The sequence below is a fragment of the Castor canadensis genome, chromosome 3 (assembly GCF_047511655.1).
Source record: "Castor canadensis chromosome 3, mCasCan1.hap1v2, whole genome shotgun sequence".
NCBI classification, from domain to species: Eukaryota; Metazoa; Chordata; class Mammalia; order Rodentia; family Castoridae; genus Castor; species Castor canadensis.
The window spans coordinates 55,208,702-55,226,410 of NC_133388.1; the positions used below are offsets into that span (position 1 = coordinate 55,208,702).

Genomic DNA, 17,709 nt, shown 5'->3' on the forward strand with positions numbered 1-17,709 from the left:
ATGAACAGCGATAGGAGAAACTTTTTTTTTTAAAGACAGAATTTAATTTTTTCTAATACTATTTTAAAAATATAGTTTTTAGTAAAATTATTTGGAAAAGACTTGTGAATTTAAGCAGCTACAAAGAAAAAAATGTTAACTTTTGTTTTCTTTCAATTTGGTAGGTTTGAGAAATTTCTATGGTTCATTAGCTCAGAGAACTATCTAATTATAGGTGGGCGAGATCAGCAACAAAATGAAATCATTGTGAAAAGATACTTGACACCAGGTAGGTAAGAGTATAATTTTTAAAAATTTTCTCTTACATGGTTGAACAGGTATCACAATATTAGGCAGTCATTTTCATCTTATACTCTTTGTGTGACAGAATTAATTAATTGAAAGAGCTGATGCTTTAGGGTTTGCTGAAGATGCGCTTTACCACTTTTTAAGTAGATACTGCTAAAGTAATAATGCTGAGCTAAGTTGCAGTGTTGGACTTTTGATCATCTACATTCACGAAATGCTTTTTAATCCTCCAAAGTCAGTGTAGGTAAACATTTTAAAGCTTAATAGTTCAGTGTTAAAGTTTACAAGCATTTTCCACATTTAAAATAGAACTTAAAGCTGGGTGTGGTATTGCATGCCTGTAGTCATAGCTACTCTGCAGGCTGAGGCAAGCAGCCTGGGCAACACAGTGAGACCTGTCTCAAATAGGACTTAAAGTATTTCTGATTTGTCTTTATTTTAGGAGACATTTATGTACATGCTGATCTTCATGGAGCTACCAGCTGTGTAATTAAGAATCCAACAGGTAATATATTCCTATTATTCAGGATTTTAGTTCCTTAAAATAATTTTAGTATAACTACAAGAAAAGAATAGAGACAAAGAAGGATATGATAACAAAAGGGTATTCCACAAAGAAGCATAATAATTATAAGCATGTATGTGTCCAACAATAGTCCTGGAATACTAGGACTAGGAATACTTTTCTTCAAAAAGCCAAACAATATTGAAGGGGGAAGTACACAGACCTATTTAGACAATATGTAGAGATGTCAACACCATCTTTTGGGCTGGAGGTGTAGTTCAAGCATGAAGCCCTGAGTTCAAACCACAGCACCACAAAAAAAACACCACCCAGACACAGGAACAACAAGGAAATAAAAGCCTTAAACAGAACTGTAAGCTAACTAAATCTAACAAACTTTCTGGAACACTTCACCTACCAATAGAATATTCATTTTTTTGCTGCATGTGTTGGCTTATGTTTATAATCCCAGCTACATGGTGTGGAGGTGGAGATTGGGAGGATCCCAATTTGTGCACAGCCTGGGCAAAAAGTTAGGGAGATCCTTTCTCAACCAGTAAGTTGGGTGTGGCATTGCTCACTTGTCATTCAGCTATAAGAAAGGCATAGAAAGGAGAATGGAGGTCTGAGACTGGCACTGGGCGAAAACAGGAAACCCTTCCTGAAAAATAACAAAGGGCTGGGAGTATGGCTCAAGTGATAGAACACCTTCCTTGCAAGGATAAGACCCTGAGTTCAAACTAGTACCACCAAAAAAAATTTCATTTTTCTAACATGGAATATTCTCTGGGATTCACCACATGATAGTTTACAGAACAAGTCTCAAATTTAAATAAAAAGTAAATTTCAATTTAATTGAAATGATATAAAGTTAAGTTTCTGACTATAATGATGTGAAATTAGAAACCAGCCATAGAAGAAAATTTGGAAAATTCATAGATGTGTGGAAATTAAATGCAACATTTATAAATAAGTGAGTCAAAGAATATCACAAAGGATATCAAAATACTTTGAGGGCTGGGATGTGACTCAGTGGTAGAACACTTGCCTAGCATCCATAAGACCCCTAGTTCAGTCTCCAACACTGCCAAATAAAAAGAGTTGGGCATAGTTGCACACACTGATTTATAATTCTGGGACTTTGGAGGTAGAGGGAGGAGAATCATGAGTTTGATGCCAGTCTGGACTTTGTAGAGATCCAGAGTCAAAAAACAAAAAGAGGGAAAAAAAAAAACTTGGAGATAAATGAATCCACAAACTCAGCACTTGGGAGGCTGAGGCAAGAGGATTATGTTTTCAAGGCTAGCCTGGGCAACACAGTTAAGACCCTATACAAAAAAGAAAAAAATGAAGAGATGTAGGTAAATGCTCATATTTAAAAAGACGAAGGATCTCAAATCAATAAATTCTGAACCTTAGGAACCAGAAAAAGAAAAACACCCACAGAGAAGGAAGTAATAAAAGATTATAGTAGAAATAAATAAAACAAATAGGAAAAGAGTAGAGAAAAAAATCAATAAAACAAGTTAGTTCTTTGAAAAGATCAACAAAACTGATAAACCTTTAACTAGACTGACCAAGAAAATAAGAGTCAAATTCCTCAAATCAGATTGAAAGAAGAGATTATTACTATGGACTTTATAGAAATCAAAAGGATTATAAGGGAATACTAAGAACAGTTGTATGACAACAAGTTAGATAATTGAAATGGACAAACTACCAAAACTAACTCAAGAAGAAAAAGAAAATAAACAAACCCATAACAAGCAAATAGATGGAGTTAATAATGAAAAAAAAAAAAGGAAAAGTGGGAGGCTGGGGTAGGAGGGTACTGAGTTTGAGGCCAGCTTGGGCTACAGAACAAGTTGAAGGCCAGTGTGGACATACAGCAAAAAAAAAGGACAGGGAGCTGGGTGTGTGGCTCAAGGGAGGCCCTAAGTTCAAACCTTAGTACCATTAAAAAGAAAAGAAAAAAAAAAAAGAAAAACTTGAAAAATAAATAAATAAATAAAAACACCAAACCCAGGTGTCTTAATTGGTGAATTACATCAAACTTGTTGAAATTAAAAGGTAAACTACCAGTCCTTTAGAAACTCTTCCAAAAACTAGGTGAGATAGGAACACTTTCTAATTCATTCTAACAAACCAGTATTATCCTGACAACAAAATCAAATACAGACATCACTAGAAAACTATAGACTAATATCACTTATGAACATAAGCACAGATGTCTTTGACAAAATATTAGCAAACTGAATCTAACAAAATATTATAAGCATTATGCACCATGAAATTTATTCTAGGAATGCAACTAATGCAGAAAAACCATTTGACAAGCTGGGTATGGTGGTGCATACCTATAATCTCAGCACTCAGGACACTGAGGCAGGAGGATCTTGAATTGAGGCCAACTTGGGCTACTTGTTTCCCTCCACCACCTCCCTCAAAAAACAAAATAAACATGGCAGAATCCAACACTCATTTGTGATTAAAAAAAAAAAAAAAGACTCAGCAAATTGGGAATAGAATGGAATTTACTAACTTCCTTAAGAGCATTTATGGAAAGCCCATCTCTAACAATCATAATAATGAACCGTAGATGCTTTTTCCCTAAGAAAGATCAATATATATATATGGGACCTGCCAGAATTTCAGAATCATAATAAACAAGCAGCAGTGACCACACAATGTGAGATTAGCATAGAAAAATCATTTGTTTTTCTATACACTAATAATGAATAATCCAAAGAGGCAACTAAACATTCATGATAACATTCAAAAGAATGAAATAAAGGAAAATAAGGGCTTGGGATATATTCAGTGGTAGAGCACTTGCCTAGCATGTGCAAGGCTCCAGTACTATAAAAAGACAAAACAACAACAAAAACTTAAGAAGAAATTTACCAGAAGACAGGGCTGGTGGAATGGCTGTAGTGGTAGCATGACTGCCTAGCAAGTGAGGCCCTGAGTTCAAACCTCAGTACCACCAAAAAAAAAAAAAAAAAAAAAATTACCAGAAGACAATATAGGACTTAGATTTAGAGATCAACTATAAAACATTATTGAAAGTAGACTTACTTTAAAAATAATAATTGCTGGGCACCGGTGTCCCCTGCCTGTTATACTAGCTACTCAGGGTACAGAGATCAGGAGGATCACAGTTCGAAGCCAGCCTGGGCAAACGGTTCTATGAGACCCTATCTCAAAAAACCCTCCACAAAAGAAAGCTGGTGGAGTGGCTTAAGGTGTAGGCCCTGAGGACAAGCCCTAGTACTGTAAATAAGTAAAAAAAAAAAAAAAGTCACAAAAGAAGACTTAAGTACAGTAGTCTTCCATTATCCATGGTTTTGAGTTTCATGGTTTTAGTTACCCAATGAATTGTAATTTGAAAATGCTAGATAGAAATTTCCAGAAATACCATAAATTCAAATAATTTTAAACAGATAGACAACCTGATTGTAAAATTCATACGGAAATGTAAAGGACCAGTTTAGCAAAGTGTTCTTAAAACTGAAGAACAAATATGAAGGACTCACACTTGCCGATTTAAAAACTCATTTAGGTGCACTATGCTCCTTTGGGTAGCCGCCTGCCATTGGCTCCCTTTTTAATGATGTCCTAATAAATCTTAGCTCTCTCCTTAAAAAAAAAAAAAAACGACAAAGCAGCAATGGCATGTGGGCAGTTGATTTTCACCAGCTGTGCCAAGATTATTTGTTGAAGGTTGAATATCCTTTCTCTCATTTGTGCAATGCTGGGAATCAAACCTAGGCTCTTACTCGTGTTAAGCAAGCACTATGTGCCACTCCTCTCCCTCATCCCCCCCAACCCCCCCATTTTTTTGATGGTTCTGGAGTTTGAACTCAGGGCTTTGTGCTTGCTAGACAAGCATGCTATTACTTGAACCATGCCTCCAGTTCTTTGTAAATATTTTAACAGAATTGATTTATTATAGCAGTTTTAGGGTCACAGTACAATTGTGCAAAAGGTACAGAGCGTCCCTCTATAATCTCTACCCCCAGATGTATAGCTTCCTTTATTATCAGCATTTCCCACTAAAGGGATACAGTTGTTAAGCCACATTGATACATCAATACTGCCAAGAATCCACCGTGTACATTAAGTTTCATTCTTGGTATTGTGTATTTCATGGGTTTGGACAAATGTATGCCATGTGTCTACCATTATAGTACTATACAGAGTAGTTGTATTGCATTAAATTCCTCTGTCTTCTATTTGTTTATCCCTCTACTTAAGCCCTGATCTTTGTTTTGTGTAGTTTTACCTTTACTAGAATGTCATGTTATAGATGTAATCATAACAATATGTATCCTTTTCAGATTGGCTTCTAAGTATTACACATTAAAGTGGATTGTTTCTTCCTGGCTTGATAGCTCATTTATTTTTAATGCTGAATTATTTTCCATTGTTAGGATGTACCAGAGTTTATTAATTCCCCTACAGAAAGACCATATTTTGGTGACTATGAATAAAACTACAAATAAACATCCATATGTAGGTTTTCATATGAACATGTTTTCAGTTCATTTGAATAAATAACCAAGGAGCAAGATTGTTGGATCATATGGTAAGAGGATATTTAGTCTTGTTAAAAAAAAAACAAAACAAAACAACAAAAAAAAAACTACCAGACTATCTTCCCAAGTAGTTGTACCCTTTTGGATTCTGAGCAGTAATGAATAAGAATTCCTTTTGCTCCACATCCTTGTTAGCATTTGTTGTCGCCAGTGTTCTCAATTTTTGTCATTGGTATCTCCACACAAATTTATATTGCATTTTCCTAATGACATGATATGGAGCATCTTTTCATGTGCTTGTCATCTGTCTGTCTTCTTTGGTTAAAGACGTTGTACCATTTTTTGAATTGGGTTAATGTTATTGCTGAGGTCTAAGAGGTCTTTGTGTATTTTGAGTAATAGTTCTTTATCTCCTATGTCTTTTTTTTTAAATACTTTTACTTAAGACATTGCATTTTCCACTTACAATACAGTGTTTATAAAGTGCAATGTTACTTCCTTTCCTGTGCATCACTCCTATGTCTTTTGCAAATATTTTCTCCTAGTCTGTGACTTGTCTTTTCTTAGAATAATCTTTTTTAGCAGTAGTGCTAGGACAACTAGATATCCACATAAAAAAGAATAAAGTTAGATCCCTTCTTTACACCTTTATACAAATTAACCTAAAATGCATCCAAGACTATATTTAAGAGTGAAACCTATGAAACTGTTAGAAAACAAGGTGTAAATCTTCATAATTTTGGATCATGTCATTTCTTAGATATGATATCAAAATCATTAGCATCCAAACAAAAAACAAGCAAGCTACACTTAAAATTAAAAGCCTTAATTCAAAGGACACTATCAAGAAAGAAAAGAACCCTTAGACTAGCAGAAAATATTTATAAATCATTTATCTAATAAGGGACTAGTATCCAAAGAACATGTAAGATTCCACAATAGAAAGGCAAATAGCCCAAGTAAAAAATGAGCAAAGGAGCCAAGCACAATGACTCACACCTGTAACCCTAGCTACACAGCAGGTGAAGATTAGAATGATGTTGGAACAATGCCAGCCTGGGCAAACAGCAAGACCTCATCTCAGCCAGTAAAGAGCTAGGCATGCTGGTGCATGCCTGTTATTCCAGCCATGAGGGAAGTTAAATACAATCATAGTCCTGGCAACTGAAACACTGTTTGAAAAATAACTAAAGCAACACCTGCCTAGCAAGTGCAAGGCCCCAAGTTCAAACCCCAGTATTGCCAAGGGGAAAAAAAGGAATTTGGGACCCTCTTACATTGCTGGTGGGTATGGAAAATGATGCTGCTGCTGTGCAAAATGGTTTAGCACCTCTTCAAGAAATTAAACATAGTTTTGACCCAGCAGTTCCACTTCTAGGTTCATACCCAAGATGAGTGTATACAAATATTCATAGCAGCATTATTTTAAGCAAGAAATGGGAGCAACCCATGTCCATCAATTGATGAATAGATGAGCAAAATGTGGTAGACCCATACAATGAAGCATTCAGAGTTTAAATGAAATACTTATACGAACCTTTTTATGTACTGAGGCATAAACTCAGGGCCTATACTTTGAGCCACTCCGCCAGCCCTTTTTTGTGATGGGTTTTTTCAAGATAAGGTCTCACGAACTATTTGCCCCAGCTGGCTTCAAACCACGGTCCTCCTGATCTCTGCCTCCTGAGTACCTAGAATTACAGGCAAAAGCCACCAGCTCCTGGCTTTATGTGCAGTTTGACATGGATGAACATTATGGTGCTAAGTGAAAGAAGCCAAACACAAAGGAATCAATCAATGATTCCATTGATATGAAATGTCCAAAACTGGCAAATCCGTAGAGACAGAAAGTAAATTAGTGATTGCCAGGGACTAGGTATAGAGGGGAAGATGGGGAGTGATTTCTAATAGATACAGGGTTTTGTTTTGGTTTGGTTGGCTTTGGTTTTTGGTATAATGAAACTTTCTAGAATAAATAGTGGTAATGGTCATACTGCTTTATAAGCCATTGAATTGTGTACTTTATCACCTTACTCCCTTTTTGGCATTGCTGGGTATTGAACTATGGCCTCACTTAAGTTAGGCAAGTGCTCTACCCCTGGGCCACATCCCTAGCCCCGCATACTGTCCACTTTTAAAGAATATTTGAATCCTCACTGTAAGGGATATATTAATATGCCCTTTGTTTTGATGATTCAGGCAGCTGGTACTAATTAGTTTGCAAGTCTCCAAACTAGATTTTTCTAAATTGTACTTTCTGGAAGTTAGAATTATTGATTTAAGTAAAAGAATATTTCATCTTTGACATATATATATATAATTTAAAAGTCTTCCATGTAAGTACCTTTTTATTGAAAATAGTAACTTTTTTGATCCCCAGCACTTCAAAATGCACGCACAGAGTGACTTTTTTATAGTGAAATCAGTATTTAAGACATGAGATGTTTGACTGTGTTATGCTATGTGTGATGTTTACAATTTGCTCTGTACTGTGGTGCTGAACCATAACATTGGTATTGTAGGAGAACCAATCCCTCCTCGGACGTTGACTGAAGCTGGCACAATGGCTCTTTGCTACAGTGCTGCTTGGGATGCGCGAGTTATCACTAGTGCTTGGTGGGTGTACCATAATCAGGTAATAAGGGCTATGGTCCTTTTTATTAACTTATTAAGCGCCATGCTTGGGGGTTAGAGGCATGGCCAAGTGGTAGAGCACCTGTCTAGCAAGCTCAAGGTCCTGAGTTCACACCTCAGTACCGAGAAAAAAAAAAAAAGAAAGCCATATTGGTGCAAATTTTTGACAGTACAGGATAAATAAGGCAGGGGATGTAGCTTAGTTATAAAGCTGTTGCCTAAGCACATGCAAGTCCTTAGGTTTGATCCTTATACCACAAAAAAAATTGGGAGGCGGGGAGAGACAAAAATAAGGCAAAGTACCTACCTTAACAGAGCTTATATTTAAGTAGTAAAGAAAAGTATATACATACCAGGTAACAAGTGCCATAAAGAATTTTTTGGGGAAAAAAAATTTTTTTTTGGAGACTGATCATACTGGAGTTTGAACACAGGCTTCATTCTTGCTAGGTAGGTGTTCTACTACTTGAGCCACACCCCTAACCCTATTTGCTTTAGTTATTTTTCAGATAAGGTCTCAGGGTTTTGGGTTTTTTTGTTGCTTTTTTTTTTTTTTTTGCCTGAGTGGCCCTGACCATGAGATCCTACTACCTAAACTTCCTGATATCTGGGATCACAGATGCATGTTACCACACCCATCTTTTTTATTCAGATAGGGTCTCCCTGACTTTTTTGCCCAGGCTCATCTCAAATTATGGTTCTCCTTATCTCTACCTCCAAGTAGCTGGGATTACAGGTTTGAGCCACCGTGCCTGGTCCAAGAATTTTTTTTTAAATATGTAATAGGATGGACAATGTAGAACTTACATCATTTTGAATAAAATACTAGGGAAGGTCTTTCTGGCATGGTAAGATCTGAGCAAAGACCTACATGGAGTGATCTATGCAGTTATTTAGGGTAAAGAATGTTCCAATTAGGACTGGCAAATTGACCTAAAATATCTTTCTCCTGTTTATCTTTGTTGGTATTCTCTGACTTCTCTTTTGCCCTAACAAAAGCGCAGGCATATTGTGGGGTTTTTTTTATGCACTTGATTTTTGCCATTGTCTTTTTTAATGCTGTTTTATTTGATGATACTTCATTCCATATTTGACTTCACTTTGTTGTTGATTTCACATTTTCAAGAATTGTACTTTTATAAGGTCCTGAGTAGGGTAAATAATTCAATTCCATTTTCTTCCCTTGGACTTAGTATCATTCTGTATCTATTTACGTTTTCTGCTATGCCAGATACTGTGTTTTTGGGAACTTAGTAATACTTGAGGGATTATAATATTTTCTACCCAGTACTATTAGTAAAAGTGGGTAATTCTCCTATGGGATTTTAAAGATTTTAATAACCTTAATACTACTAAAAATATTCTCAAATTTGGGGGTTTCACAGACATATAAATTTTTTTAACTGTAATAGTCTTACTTTCTGTTTTGCCAAGCTAGATATGTTTTTTGAAACCTGCTGTGTATTTCCTAAAATGAAAAAGCTATTTTATTAGGAAGTACATCAGAAAAGAATTTCATTTAAGATAAGACTGTAATACATTATTGTGTTCCTAAGGTATCTAAAACAGCACCAACTGGAGAATATTTGACAACAGGGAGCTTCATGATAAGAGGTAAGCCAGACATAAAAAACAAATCCCTGACTTGTCAATGGATTATAGAGGCAGGTTTGAGGACACTTTTTTGTTTTTTATAAAAATGGATTATTCGTATTCTACCCCAAAAATGAGAGCAAGCATGATAGCCTTTCTTCTTAATTATTGTTTCTGTACATAATGCCAAATCTTATGAGTGGTAAATGGGTAATGTTTTTACCTGGGTATAATCACTGGTGTCAGATATTTTGCAGACAAAAAAAGGACAAAACTTATTTTTAAAACATTAATGTACATTATCTTTTGTAGGAAAAAAGAATTTCCTTCCTCCCTCATATCTAATGATGGGCTTTAGCTTCCTGTTTAAGGTACCCATCAGCTTCTTGGGTTTTTTGTTTCGTTTTTTGGTTTTCATAAATCATACCTAAATTTCCATCAATAAAAAAAACGGTTTTTATAGGTGGATGAGACTTGTATTTGGAGACATCGGGGTGAACGAAAAGTCAGAGTGCAGGATGAAGAAATGGAAACACTGGCAAGTTGCACAAGTGAACTCCTATCAGAAGACATGGAACAATTAGGTAGTTTACAGATTTTAACAAGCTGGCTTGTATTTTTTTATTATGTAAATAAACACTTATTTAGATGATCATGTCTCTTTTGGGATAATCAGAATTTCAAAATATATCCAAAATGTTATCAGTTTTACTAAATTTTGTTTTTAAAAATATCGAATATATTTATTCCCTTAAGTTACAAAGCATTTGGGCTAAGATGTGGCTCAAGTGGTTGAGCACCTGCTTAGTAAATGCAAGGCCCCGAGTTCAAACCTCAGAGCTGCAAAAATAAATAAACAAATAGGTAAAATTTTTGTAAGTGTTTAATTGGATTCATTACTAGCATACTTCAGTGTATGTTTACTAAGATTTCAGTATTTTAATGAATAATGTATATTTAACAAAGATAGACATATGTAAGTGTTCTTATTTGGGTTGAGTTAGAAATATGTGAATTTAAAGTACGTGCAATTTCTTAAGAGAATTTGGGTTGATTTTTATAAATGTATTTGTTTCAAGTAAGAGCAACTACAGTGGCTGGAATAAATTTATCAACTAACCTGAGGGATCTAGGAAAAACTACTTAAACTACTTAAACCTCTTAAACTACTTTTACAATTATTCTTTCTCATAGGGTCATTCCTTTTTATGATTAGCATTGCATTGTTTCATTTACAACTACTTTGCTATCAGATTATGCTGATTGGTGCTCATCATGTGCCTAGCACTGTATTAAGTACTTTATGTACATTATTTTTTGTTTAATTTTCATGGCCATCTTTGACAGTGTGATGGCATCTCATTTTACAGGTAAAGCAACTGGAGTCTATTATTAGACAGTATTCTTTTTGCAAAAGTGTGAGTACCTATTATGTGCTAGTTACATAACATTGTTTAGTTTTCATTTACAAATTATAAAAATTGCAGAATTTATACACCTATTTTTCTTGCTTTTTTTTTTTTTTTTTGAAATAAATAAGAAAGGCAAGTTACGGTTTTTATTGTAGAAATGGTAGTAGTATTCAACAAGTTTATTGTTGTAAAAGGCCCTTAGAGATCATTATGTCCAACCTATTCTTAACACAGATTATCCTCTTTTCTGAATCAGAGTAGTACCTTGTGGGGATGATCAGGAAATTTTCTGGTGATCTTTTGGGGAAATGGAGTCCATGGAATATTTTTATGAAGCTTTCTATAAAATCACAGTTTTGTTGGGAGTTCCCTACTGACTTTCCTTCTGGTAATTGTATAGACGGAGGTGATACCAGCAGTGAAGAAGATAAAGAGGAATTACATGAAATGCCTGTAGAAGTAGAACTTATGACTCAAGATGACCAAGAAGATGTTACTATTCAGAGTGGTGGCAATGAACTAAATGAGGAATTAATTCAGGAAGAAAGCTCTGAAGATGGAGAATCTGAAGAAGTTACAAAAGATCAGGAGCCTGTTGGTGAAATGAAGGACGAAGGGGAAGAGACATTAGATTATCCTGATACCACTATTGATTTGTCCCACCTTCAGTCCCAAAGGTAATGTTTAAAAACTGAAGTTTTATTTTGTAAACTGGGAATGATGATGTGGTAATCCTTCACTAAGACTGACTTCAGTACATTTTCTCCTCATTGTTCTGATATTCAATGTACTATTATCCTCCATTGTCTTATTTTTTTTTTTTAACAGTTGATTGGGTCTCTTGCTAAAGAAATCCCAGAACCACGGTAGAAAAATAAAATATAAAGTAGCTAAAGTAGGTCAAAATAGAACAAAAGAGAAACATGCAGGGGCTTAGAGTATAGCTCAGTGGTAGAACACTTGTCTAGCATCCCATCTCTGAAAAACAAAAGAAAAAGAATAACCCACAAAGAAAAGGGAAATGGTTCTAATTGCTAATCATCACAAAGGTAATCCCATCAACAACAAAGAATTAAAAAAATTTTTTTTTATTTGGTGGTACTGAGTTTGAACTCTAGGCTTCAAATTTGCAAGGCAGACAGTATACTGCTTGAGCCATACCTCTGGCCCTTTTTGCTCTGGTTGTTTTGGAGATGGGTTCTCAATTTTTACCGGGGCCAGCCTGGACCACTATCCTATTTTAAGCTTCTAGTGGGTACTCCCAATGTCCAGCTTTTTTCCATTGAGATGGGGTCTAGCAAACTTTTTGCCTAGGCCGTTGATCCTCCCCATCTCAGCCTCCCTTGTAATTTAGGATGACAGGCACAAACATCCAACTATTTGGTTGAGATGGGGTCTCACACACTTTTTGCCTATTGCCCTAAAACCATGAGCCTCCTGATTTCAGTCTCCCAAGTAGCCAGGATTATAGGCAATAGCCAACCACTTATGTCCAGCTGGTGTTTTAATATTACTGATTATCAACTGAACAATCCGTAGTTTAAAAAACATTATTACTGGGGTAATAAAAAATATCTTAGGGATCAGACATACTGAAATTAAGTCTTATGGTATGTCCTTGAGCAAGTTACATATAAACTTTATTTTCCTTCTTTGTGAAATGGAATAGCATGTTCTTCACAGGGTTTCCGTGAAGATTTTATGTTGTAAAGGATCTTGCAGTGCCTAGCACATAATAAGATTTTAAAGTCATCTGTTCAAGCGCATGTGTGTATGTGTAAAGGATTTGAATATTGTTTATTTTCTAATCTTACCAAATTTGAAAATTTGTAGTATTATAAGTAATTCAGAGTATGATAGGGGAATGTTTTAAGAGTTTGTAAATGAATGTCTTTTATAGATGAGTAGATTCTTCTTTTGTTTTCATAGGTCTCTCCAGAAATTGGCTTCAAAAGAGGAGTCTTCTAATTCAGTAAGCTAGTTTTGAAATTTTATGAAAAGCATGTTTTTCTCAGTGATTAATTTTCTTTTTAATTTTACTTTTTGAAAAATTAATAGTTATGATATTGTGTTTCTTAGTTTTTTTTGTTGTTGTTGTTTAATTTTTACAGAGTGACAGTAAATTACAGGGCCGAAGACATTTGTCAGCCAAGGAAAGAAGGTAAAACGTGTTTGCATGCTTTTCAAGCTTTTTTTTTAATTTTTAAAAATTGGCAATTTAACTACCACATCTAAGATGTGCCAAGACCATACTGATACAAAGGCTATACAAATCCCAGTGCCAGACTATCATGATTTTTGGTTGAGTAACAATAGGTCAAGGGCATTTAATATGTTGAGCCTAGATGACAGAATGATAAATTAATGAGATAAAAATTTTCAGGTTTTTCCTATGTGATGCTTTGAGTCTCTTTGTATACTGTACCATGGTGATTATCAAATTAGCAGAAGCTGTGATAATTTATGTATTATGTGTGTTCCCCTTCTGCCTGGTAATTTTTTTTTTTCTTTTTTTCTTTTTGGTGCTACTGGGGTTTGAGCTTTATGGTCTTAGACTTAATAGGCAGGTGCTCTACCACTTGAGCCACACCCCCAGCTCCTTTGTGGTTTTTAGCTATTTTTTTGGATAGGGTCTTGCATTTTTTTTGCCTAGGGCCAGCTTCAAACAGTGATCCTCCTGCCTATGCTTTTCTTGTAGCTGGAACCTCAGGTATGATTAACCCCACCTGGCTTGTTTGTTGCGCTCTAGTCTCGGTGACTTTTTGCTTAGGTTGGCCTCGAACTACTGATCTCTGCCTCCTAAGTAGCGGGTATTACAGGATTACTGTGCTCAGCCTGTTTTTTGAGACAGGGTGTTACTATGGGGTCCAAAATGGCCTCAGACTCAATCCTTCTGCCTTAGTCTCCCAAGTGCTGGAATTACAGGTGTGTACCACTTTGCCTAGCTCCCATTGAAGTTCTTAGAAATTGATGTTTCTACTTCATTTGTATATAGAGAAATGAAGAAGAAAAAGCTTCCAATTGACTTAGAGGATTTAGAAGTTATAGAGGAAAAGGACAAAGGAAAGGAAAGTACTGTGCACATTGAAAGTCATCAGAACACAAGCAAAAATACTGCAGCTGTGCAGCCAATGAAACGAGGACAAAAGGTAATACATATTTGGATGACCTATTAGTACAATATAACTTTTGGATGACCTGTTAGTACAGTATCATTTACAAATGAAGTTTTGAGGTTCATCTTGATTTCACTTAAAGTTTAAGTGAAATAGAAGATATAGGCAAAAAAAAATTCCATGCGACTTCCTTTGACTGAAGATTAGTTGAAAAGATAGTGTTTAGGGAACATTGAAACCACTATTTGATGTTCCTTAGACCTATAAGATCATCTCTACAGAAGCTTTTACTTTATGCAGAGGAGGAATAGATTTATTTGCCAGAGTCTCCCTGCTAGTGAGTGGCAGAGCTGATCTTTTTCTTTTCGGTAAGAATTGAACCCAGGGCCTCATACATGCTAGGCAAGCACTGTACCATTAAGCTCTACCCCAGGCCAGAGCTGATATTAATATTGAGAATCTAGCTTAGAAGTTTCTTCTTTTAATATTAATGTAATTTTAGCTAGAGTTCTTACACAGTTTGTTAAAATGGGGTGATGAAGAAGCAGTAGATACAGATTTTTTTAAATGTTGTAGCAGGCTAATGTCAGCAAATCTCTTTAAAAATTAGCTCCAGGCTCAATGGAGCCTACTAAGATCAAGCCCAGGTTTGATCTCCAGAACATAAAAAAAGAAACCCCAAAACAAAAAAAAAAAGTGGTCTAAATTTCAGCATCTTAAGAACCTGTACAATAAGCACCTAGCTGCATTATTTCCTGTTCTTCCTCTTTGTGTAACATGACTCAAACTGGATGCAGTGACTTGGTATTATTGCTCTTTGGTCTTTATCTTTTTATACTTTTCCTATATTCCCAAATATTATAGCATTTACTACTTTTAAGAAAAACATTCAAGTTTTTCTTCCTTATAATTTTTGCTCAAAGTGAAAATGCCTCCTTGGGCTGATGGAGTGGGTCAAGTGGTAGAGTGCCTATCCAGCAAGCAAGCAAGAGACCCTGAGTTCAGACCTCAGTACCACAAAGAGAAAAAGAAAATGTCTCCTTTTTAAAAATTATCATAGAAAATGTTTGCACTTTTCCTATACTATTTTAAATGATATGTTAATTTTATCTTGGTTTTTTTAAGACAATTCATTTTACACATTTTATTTAGTTTTGTACACTGTTTTATATGAATGGGACTGCTCTCCTACTTGAGCCATTTTTTTTTTTTTTTTTTTATGGAACGCTTCACGAATTTGCGTGTCATCCTTGCGCAGGGGCCATGCTAATCTTCTCTGTATCATTCCAATTTTAGTATATGTGCTGCCGAAGCGAGCACTTGAGCCATTTTTAACCAAAGCAAAATACCTAAGTAATACAGAGCGTTAAAATACAGCATAAAGATACAAAAACAGACATGCTAATTCTAGTTAGGAATGTAGGACTAGAATTGTGGTTCAAGTGGTAGAGTGCCTGCTTTGCAAGTGTGAAACCCTGAGTTCAAACCCCAGTCCCACCAAAAACAAAACAAAAAGGCATAAGGAATTAATTATGATGTTAACTTTTTTTTATAATCCAGTTATGTTTAAGAAATCACACAAACATAGATCACTGATTTGAATGAAATGCATAAATTTGTGGCAAAGCCTTGTAGTTACAAAAAAACCAAAAATTACCAAAGAATGCACAAAATTAATGTTTATTCCACCTTTGTGTCATATTTCTGGATCCTTCATCAGTGTCACATGATGAAAGAACAAAAGCAAAACAAGTGAAAAACTGAAATCAGAATCACTAATGTTACCAAGTTAAGGAAACCAATAAACTAAAATCTAGCAGCCATCAACAAGAGTACAGCAAAAATAATGCTGTAAAAAGAAACAGAAAATTGCTAGAAATCTGAATGTATCACACCCTTTCAAAACAGCAAAATACGCTCCTGCATAAAATGGAACATAAACAGAATTTTTTTTCCTAGTAAGATACAGAGATGCAAGTTCTTTTTTGAATATTATAGATGGGAAAAATGTGTTTATAGTGATATTTCTAGTAGGCTGTTACACAGTGGGCCAGGAACACATTTGTGGATTCTGGGGGTATGTACTGTAATTCTTTGATTGGGATAGTGGACACTCTAGCAAAAGTTTTTTAAAAAGAACATATACTCTCCCTATACATGTAACAGCCTCTGTTTTCACATTCAGTAGTGATTTTGCTATCTTATTACCTATAGCTCTAACATTAACAACAGCTCTACATACATCATCACTATAGTCAACAAAAGATTCTCTAGTAAGGCACAGCAGTGTCTTCAGCCAAAAGTGCTTGGGGCCACTTCATCTCTGCTGTTCAATGTAATTAGCCATTGTCTTCCCTGTTATTTTCTCCATCTTCCCAGATTGGCTCAATACCATCCTTAAAAAGTGAGTAGTCATAGCCAGGCGTTAAATTTAGCCAGTCATTAAATTACTAGACAACTGGATATGATTGCATAGAGCCCAAAATTCTTCAACAGTATCAAACTTAAAGATCAGTCAAAGGTTTGCTTGCCAAGTTTTGCTTTTATCATTTTTAAAAAATCAGAGCACCCATCTGTGCTGTAGAGGTTAATACAGTGTTCTGGGTTAGCAACCTCCTGATTATATTTAGTTTTCTCCTCTTCTGTAGGTGGAGGATTAGGAGTAGGGGTAGTTTATGGTTCCACAGTTGCCATCTTAGATTGATCTTTTCTTCTGTATGTATCTTCTCTCTACCACATGGTAAGTTCCTTGAGGATGAAGGACTCCATATTTTTTTTGTATTAGAATGGTGCCTTGCTCAATAAGCATTTTTGACAGAAGGAGTAGACAAACACTTTTTTTTTTTTAACTTTTGAGACAAGTTCTTGCCATGTAGCTCACGCTGTCCCGAAACTCACAATCATGCCTCGACCTCTTGAACGCTGGGGTTCCAGACATGCACCACCACATCCAGCCTATAAGTATCTCTTCTTTACAAGTATTTTTGGACATTCTTTACTGCTGAATTTTCCAAATCTTCTGATTTCATAGAGTAAAATGAAAAAAATGAAAGAAAAATACAAAGACCAGGATGAAGAAGATCGTGAACTTATTATGAAATTGCTGGGGGTAAGTAACATCTAAAGACTTTATTTTTGCTTTTCAGTGGGCATCCAAGCCCTTGCCTAGTTTATGACAAATGGTCAAGGAATTTTTGTTAAAATCTTTACATTGTTGATAATACTGATATTAACTGACTTTTTTTCCTCTATGAATTAAAGTCTGCAGGTTCAAACAAAGAAGAAAAAGGAAAGAAAGGAAAGAAAGGGAAAACAAAGGATGAACCTATGAAGAAGCAACCCCAGAAACCCAGAGGTGGACAAAGGGTTTCAGACAGCATTAAAAAAGAAACTCCACCCCTTGAGGTTGTAACTCATGAGTTACAGGACTTAGCTGTAGATGAGCTACATGATGACAAGGTAAAACTGCCACCCACTTGGGCCCTCACTTCTTGCTTAGTGTTCCTAGGACGTCAGCTTGTAGTGCTGAAACCAGATGAGTGCCAACCCTCATCTAAGAAATGCAACCTGAAAGACTATAAGATTACATTCGCTAAGCATAAAAATAATAATGTTCACAGCTG

General features: G+C 35.5%; 1 protein-coding gene, 1 non-coding gene and 1 pseudogene across 6 annotated transcripts in view; 1 reads left to right on the forward strand and 2 right to left on the reverse strand.

Annotated features, from left to right (window-relative positions):
* Positions 1–17,709, forward strand: part of Nemf (nuclear export mediator factor) — a 56,976-nt gene that overhangs the window by 32,227 nt on the left and 7,040 nt on the right. For all 5 annotated transcript variants that reach the window (XR_012446172.1, XM_020174355.2, XM_074068024.1 and 2 more), the window contains 12 exons: positions 165–268; positions 731–793; positions 7,854–7,966; positions 9,522–9,579; positions 9,871–9,929; positions 10,022–10,142; positions 11,371–11,647; positions 12,900–12,942; positions 13,082–13,131; positions 13,966–14,119; positions 17,118–17,195; positions 17,348–17,545. Coding sequence is in view for 4 of the 5 variants with exons in the window: in XM_020174355.2 (XP_020029944.1) it covers positions 165–268; positions 731–793; positions 7,854–7,966; positions 9,522–9,579; positions 9,871–9,929; positions 10,022–10,142; positions 11,371–11,647; positions 12,900–12,942; positions 13,082–13,131; positions 13,966–14,119; positions 17,118–17,195; positions 17,348–17,545 (1,318 nt within the window). In the remaining variant the exon portion in view is untranslated. The remainder of the gene's footprint in view (positions 1–164; positions 269–730; positions 794–7,853; positions 7,967–9,521; positions 9,580–9,870; positions 9,930–10,021; positions 10,143–11,370; positions 11,648–12,899; positions 12,943–13,081; positions 13,132–13,965; positions 14,120–17,117; positions 17,196–17,347; positions 17,546–17,709) is intronic.
* LOC109693242 (eukaryotic translation initiation factor 4E pseudogene) lies at positions 15,228–17,348 on the reverse strand (annotated as a pseudogene).
* Positions 15,300–15,406, reverse strand: LOC141421983 (U6 spliceosomal RNA). Its single transcript, XR_012446652.1, has one exon. It is a non-coding gene; the product is annotated as a U6 spliceosomal RNA (small nuclear RNA).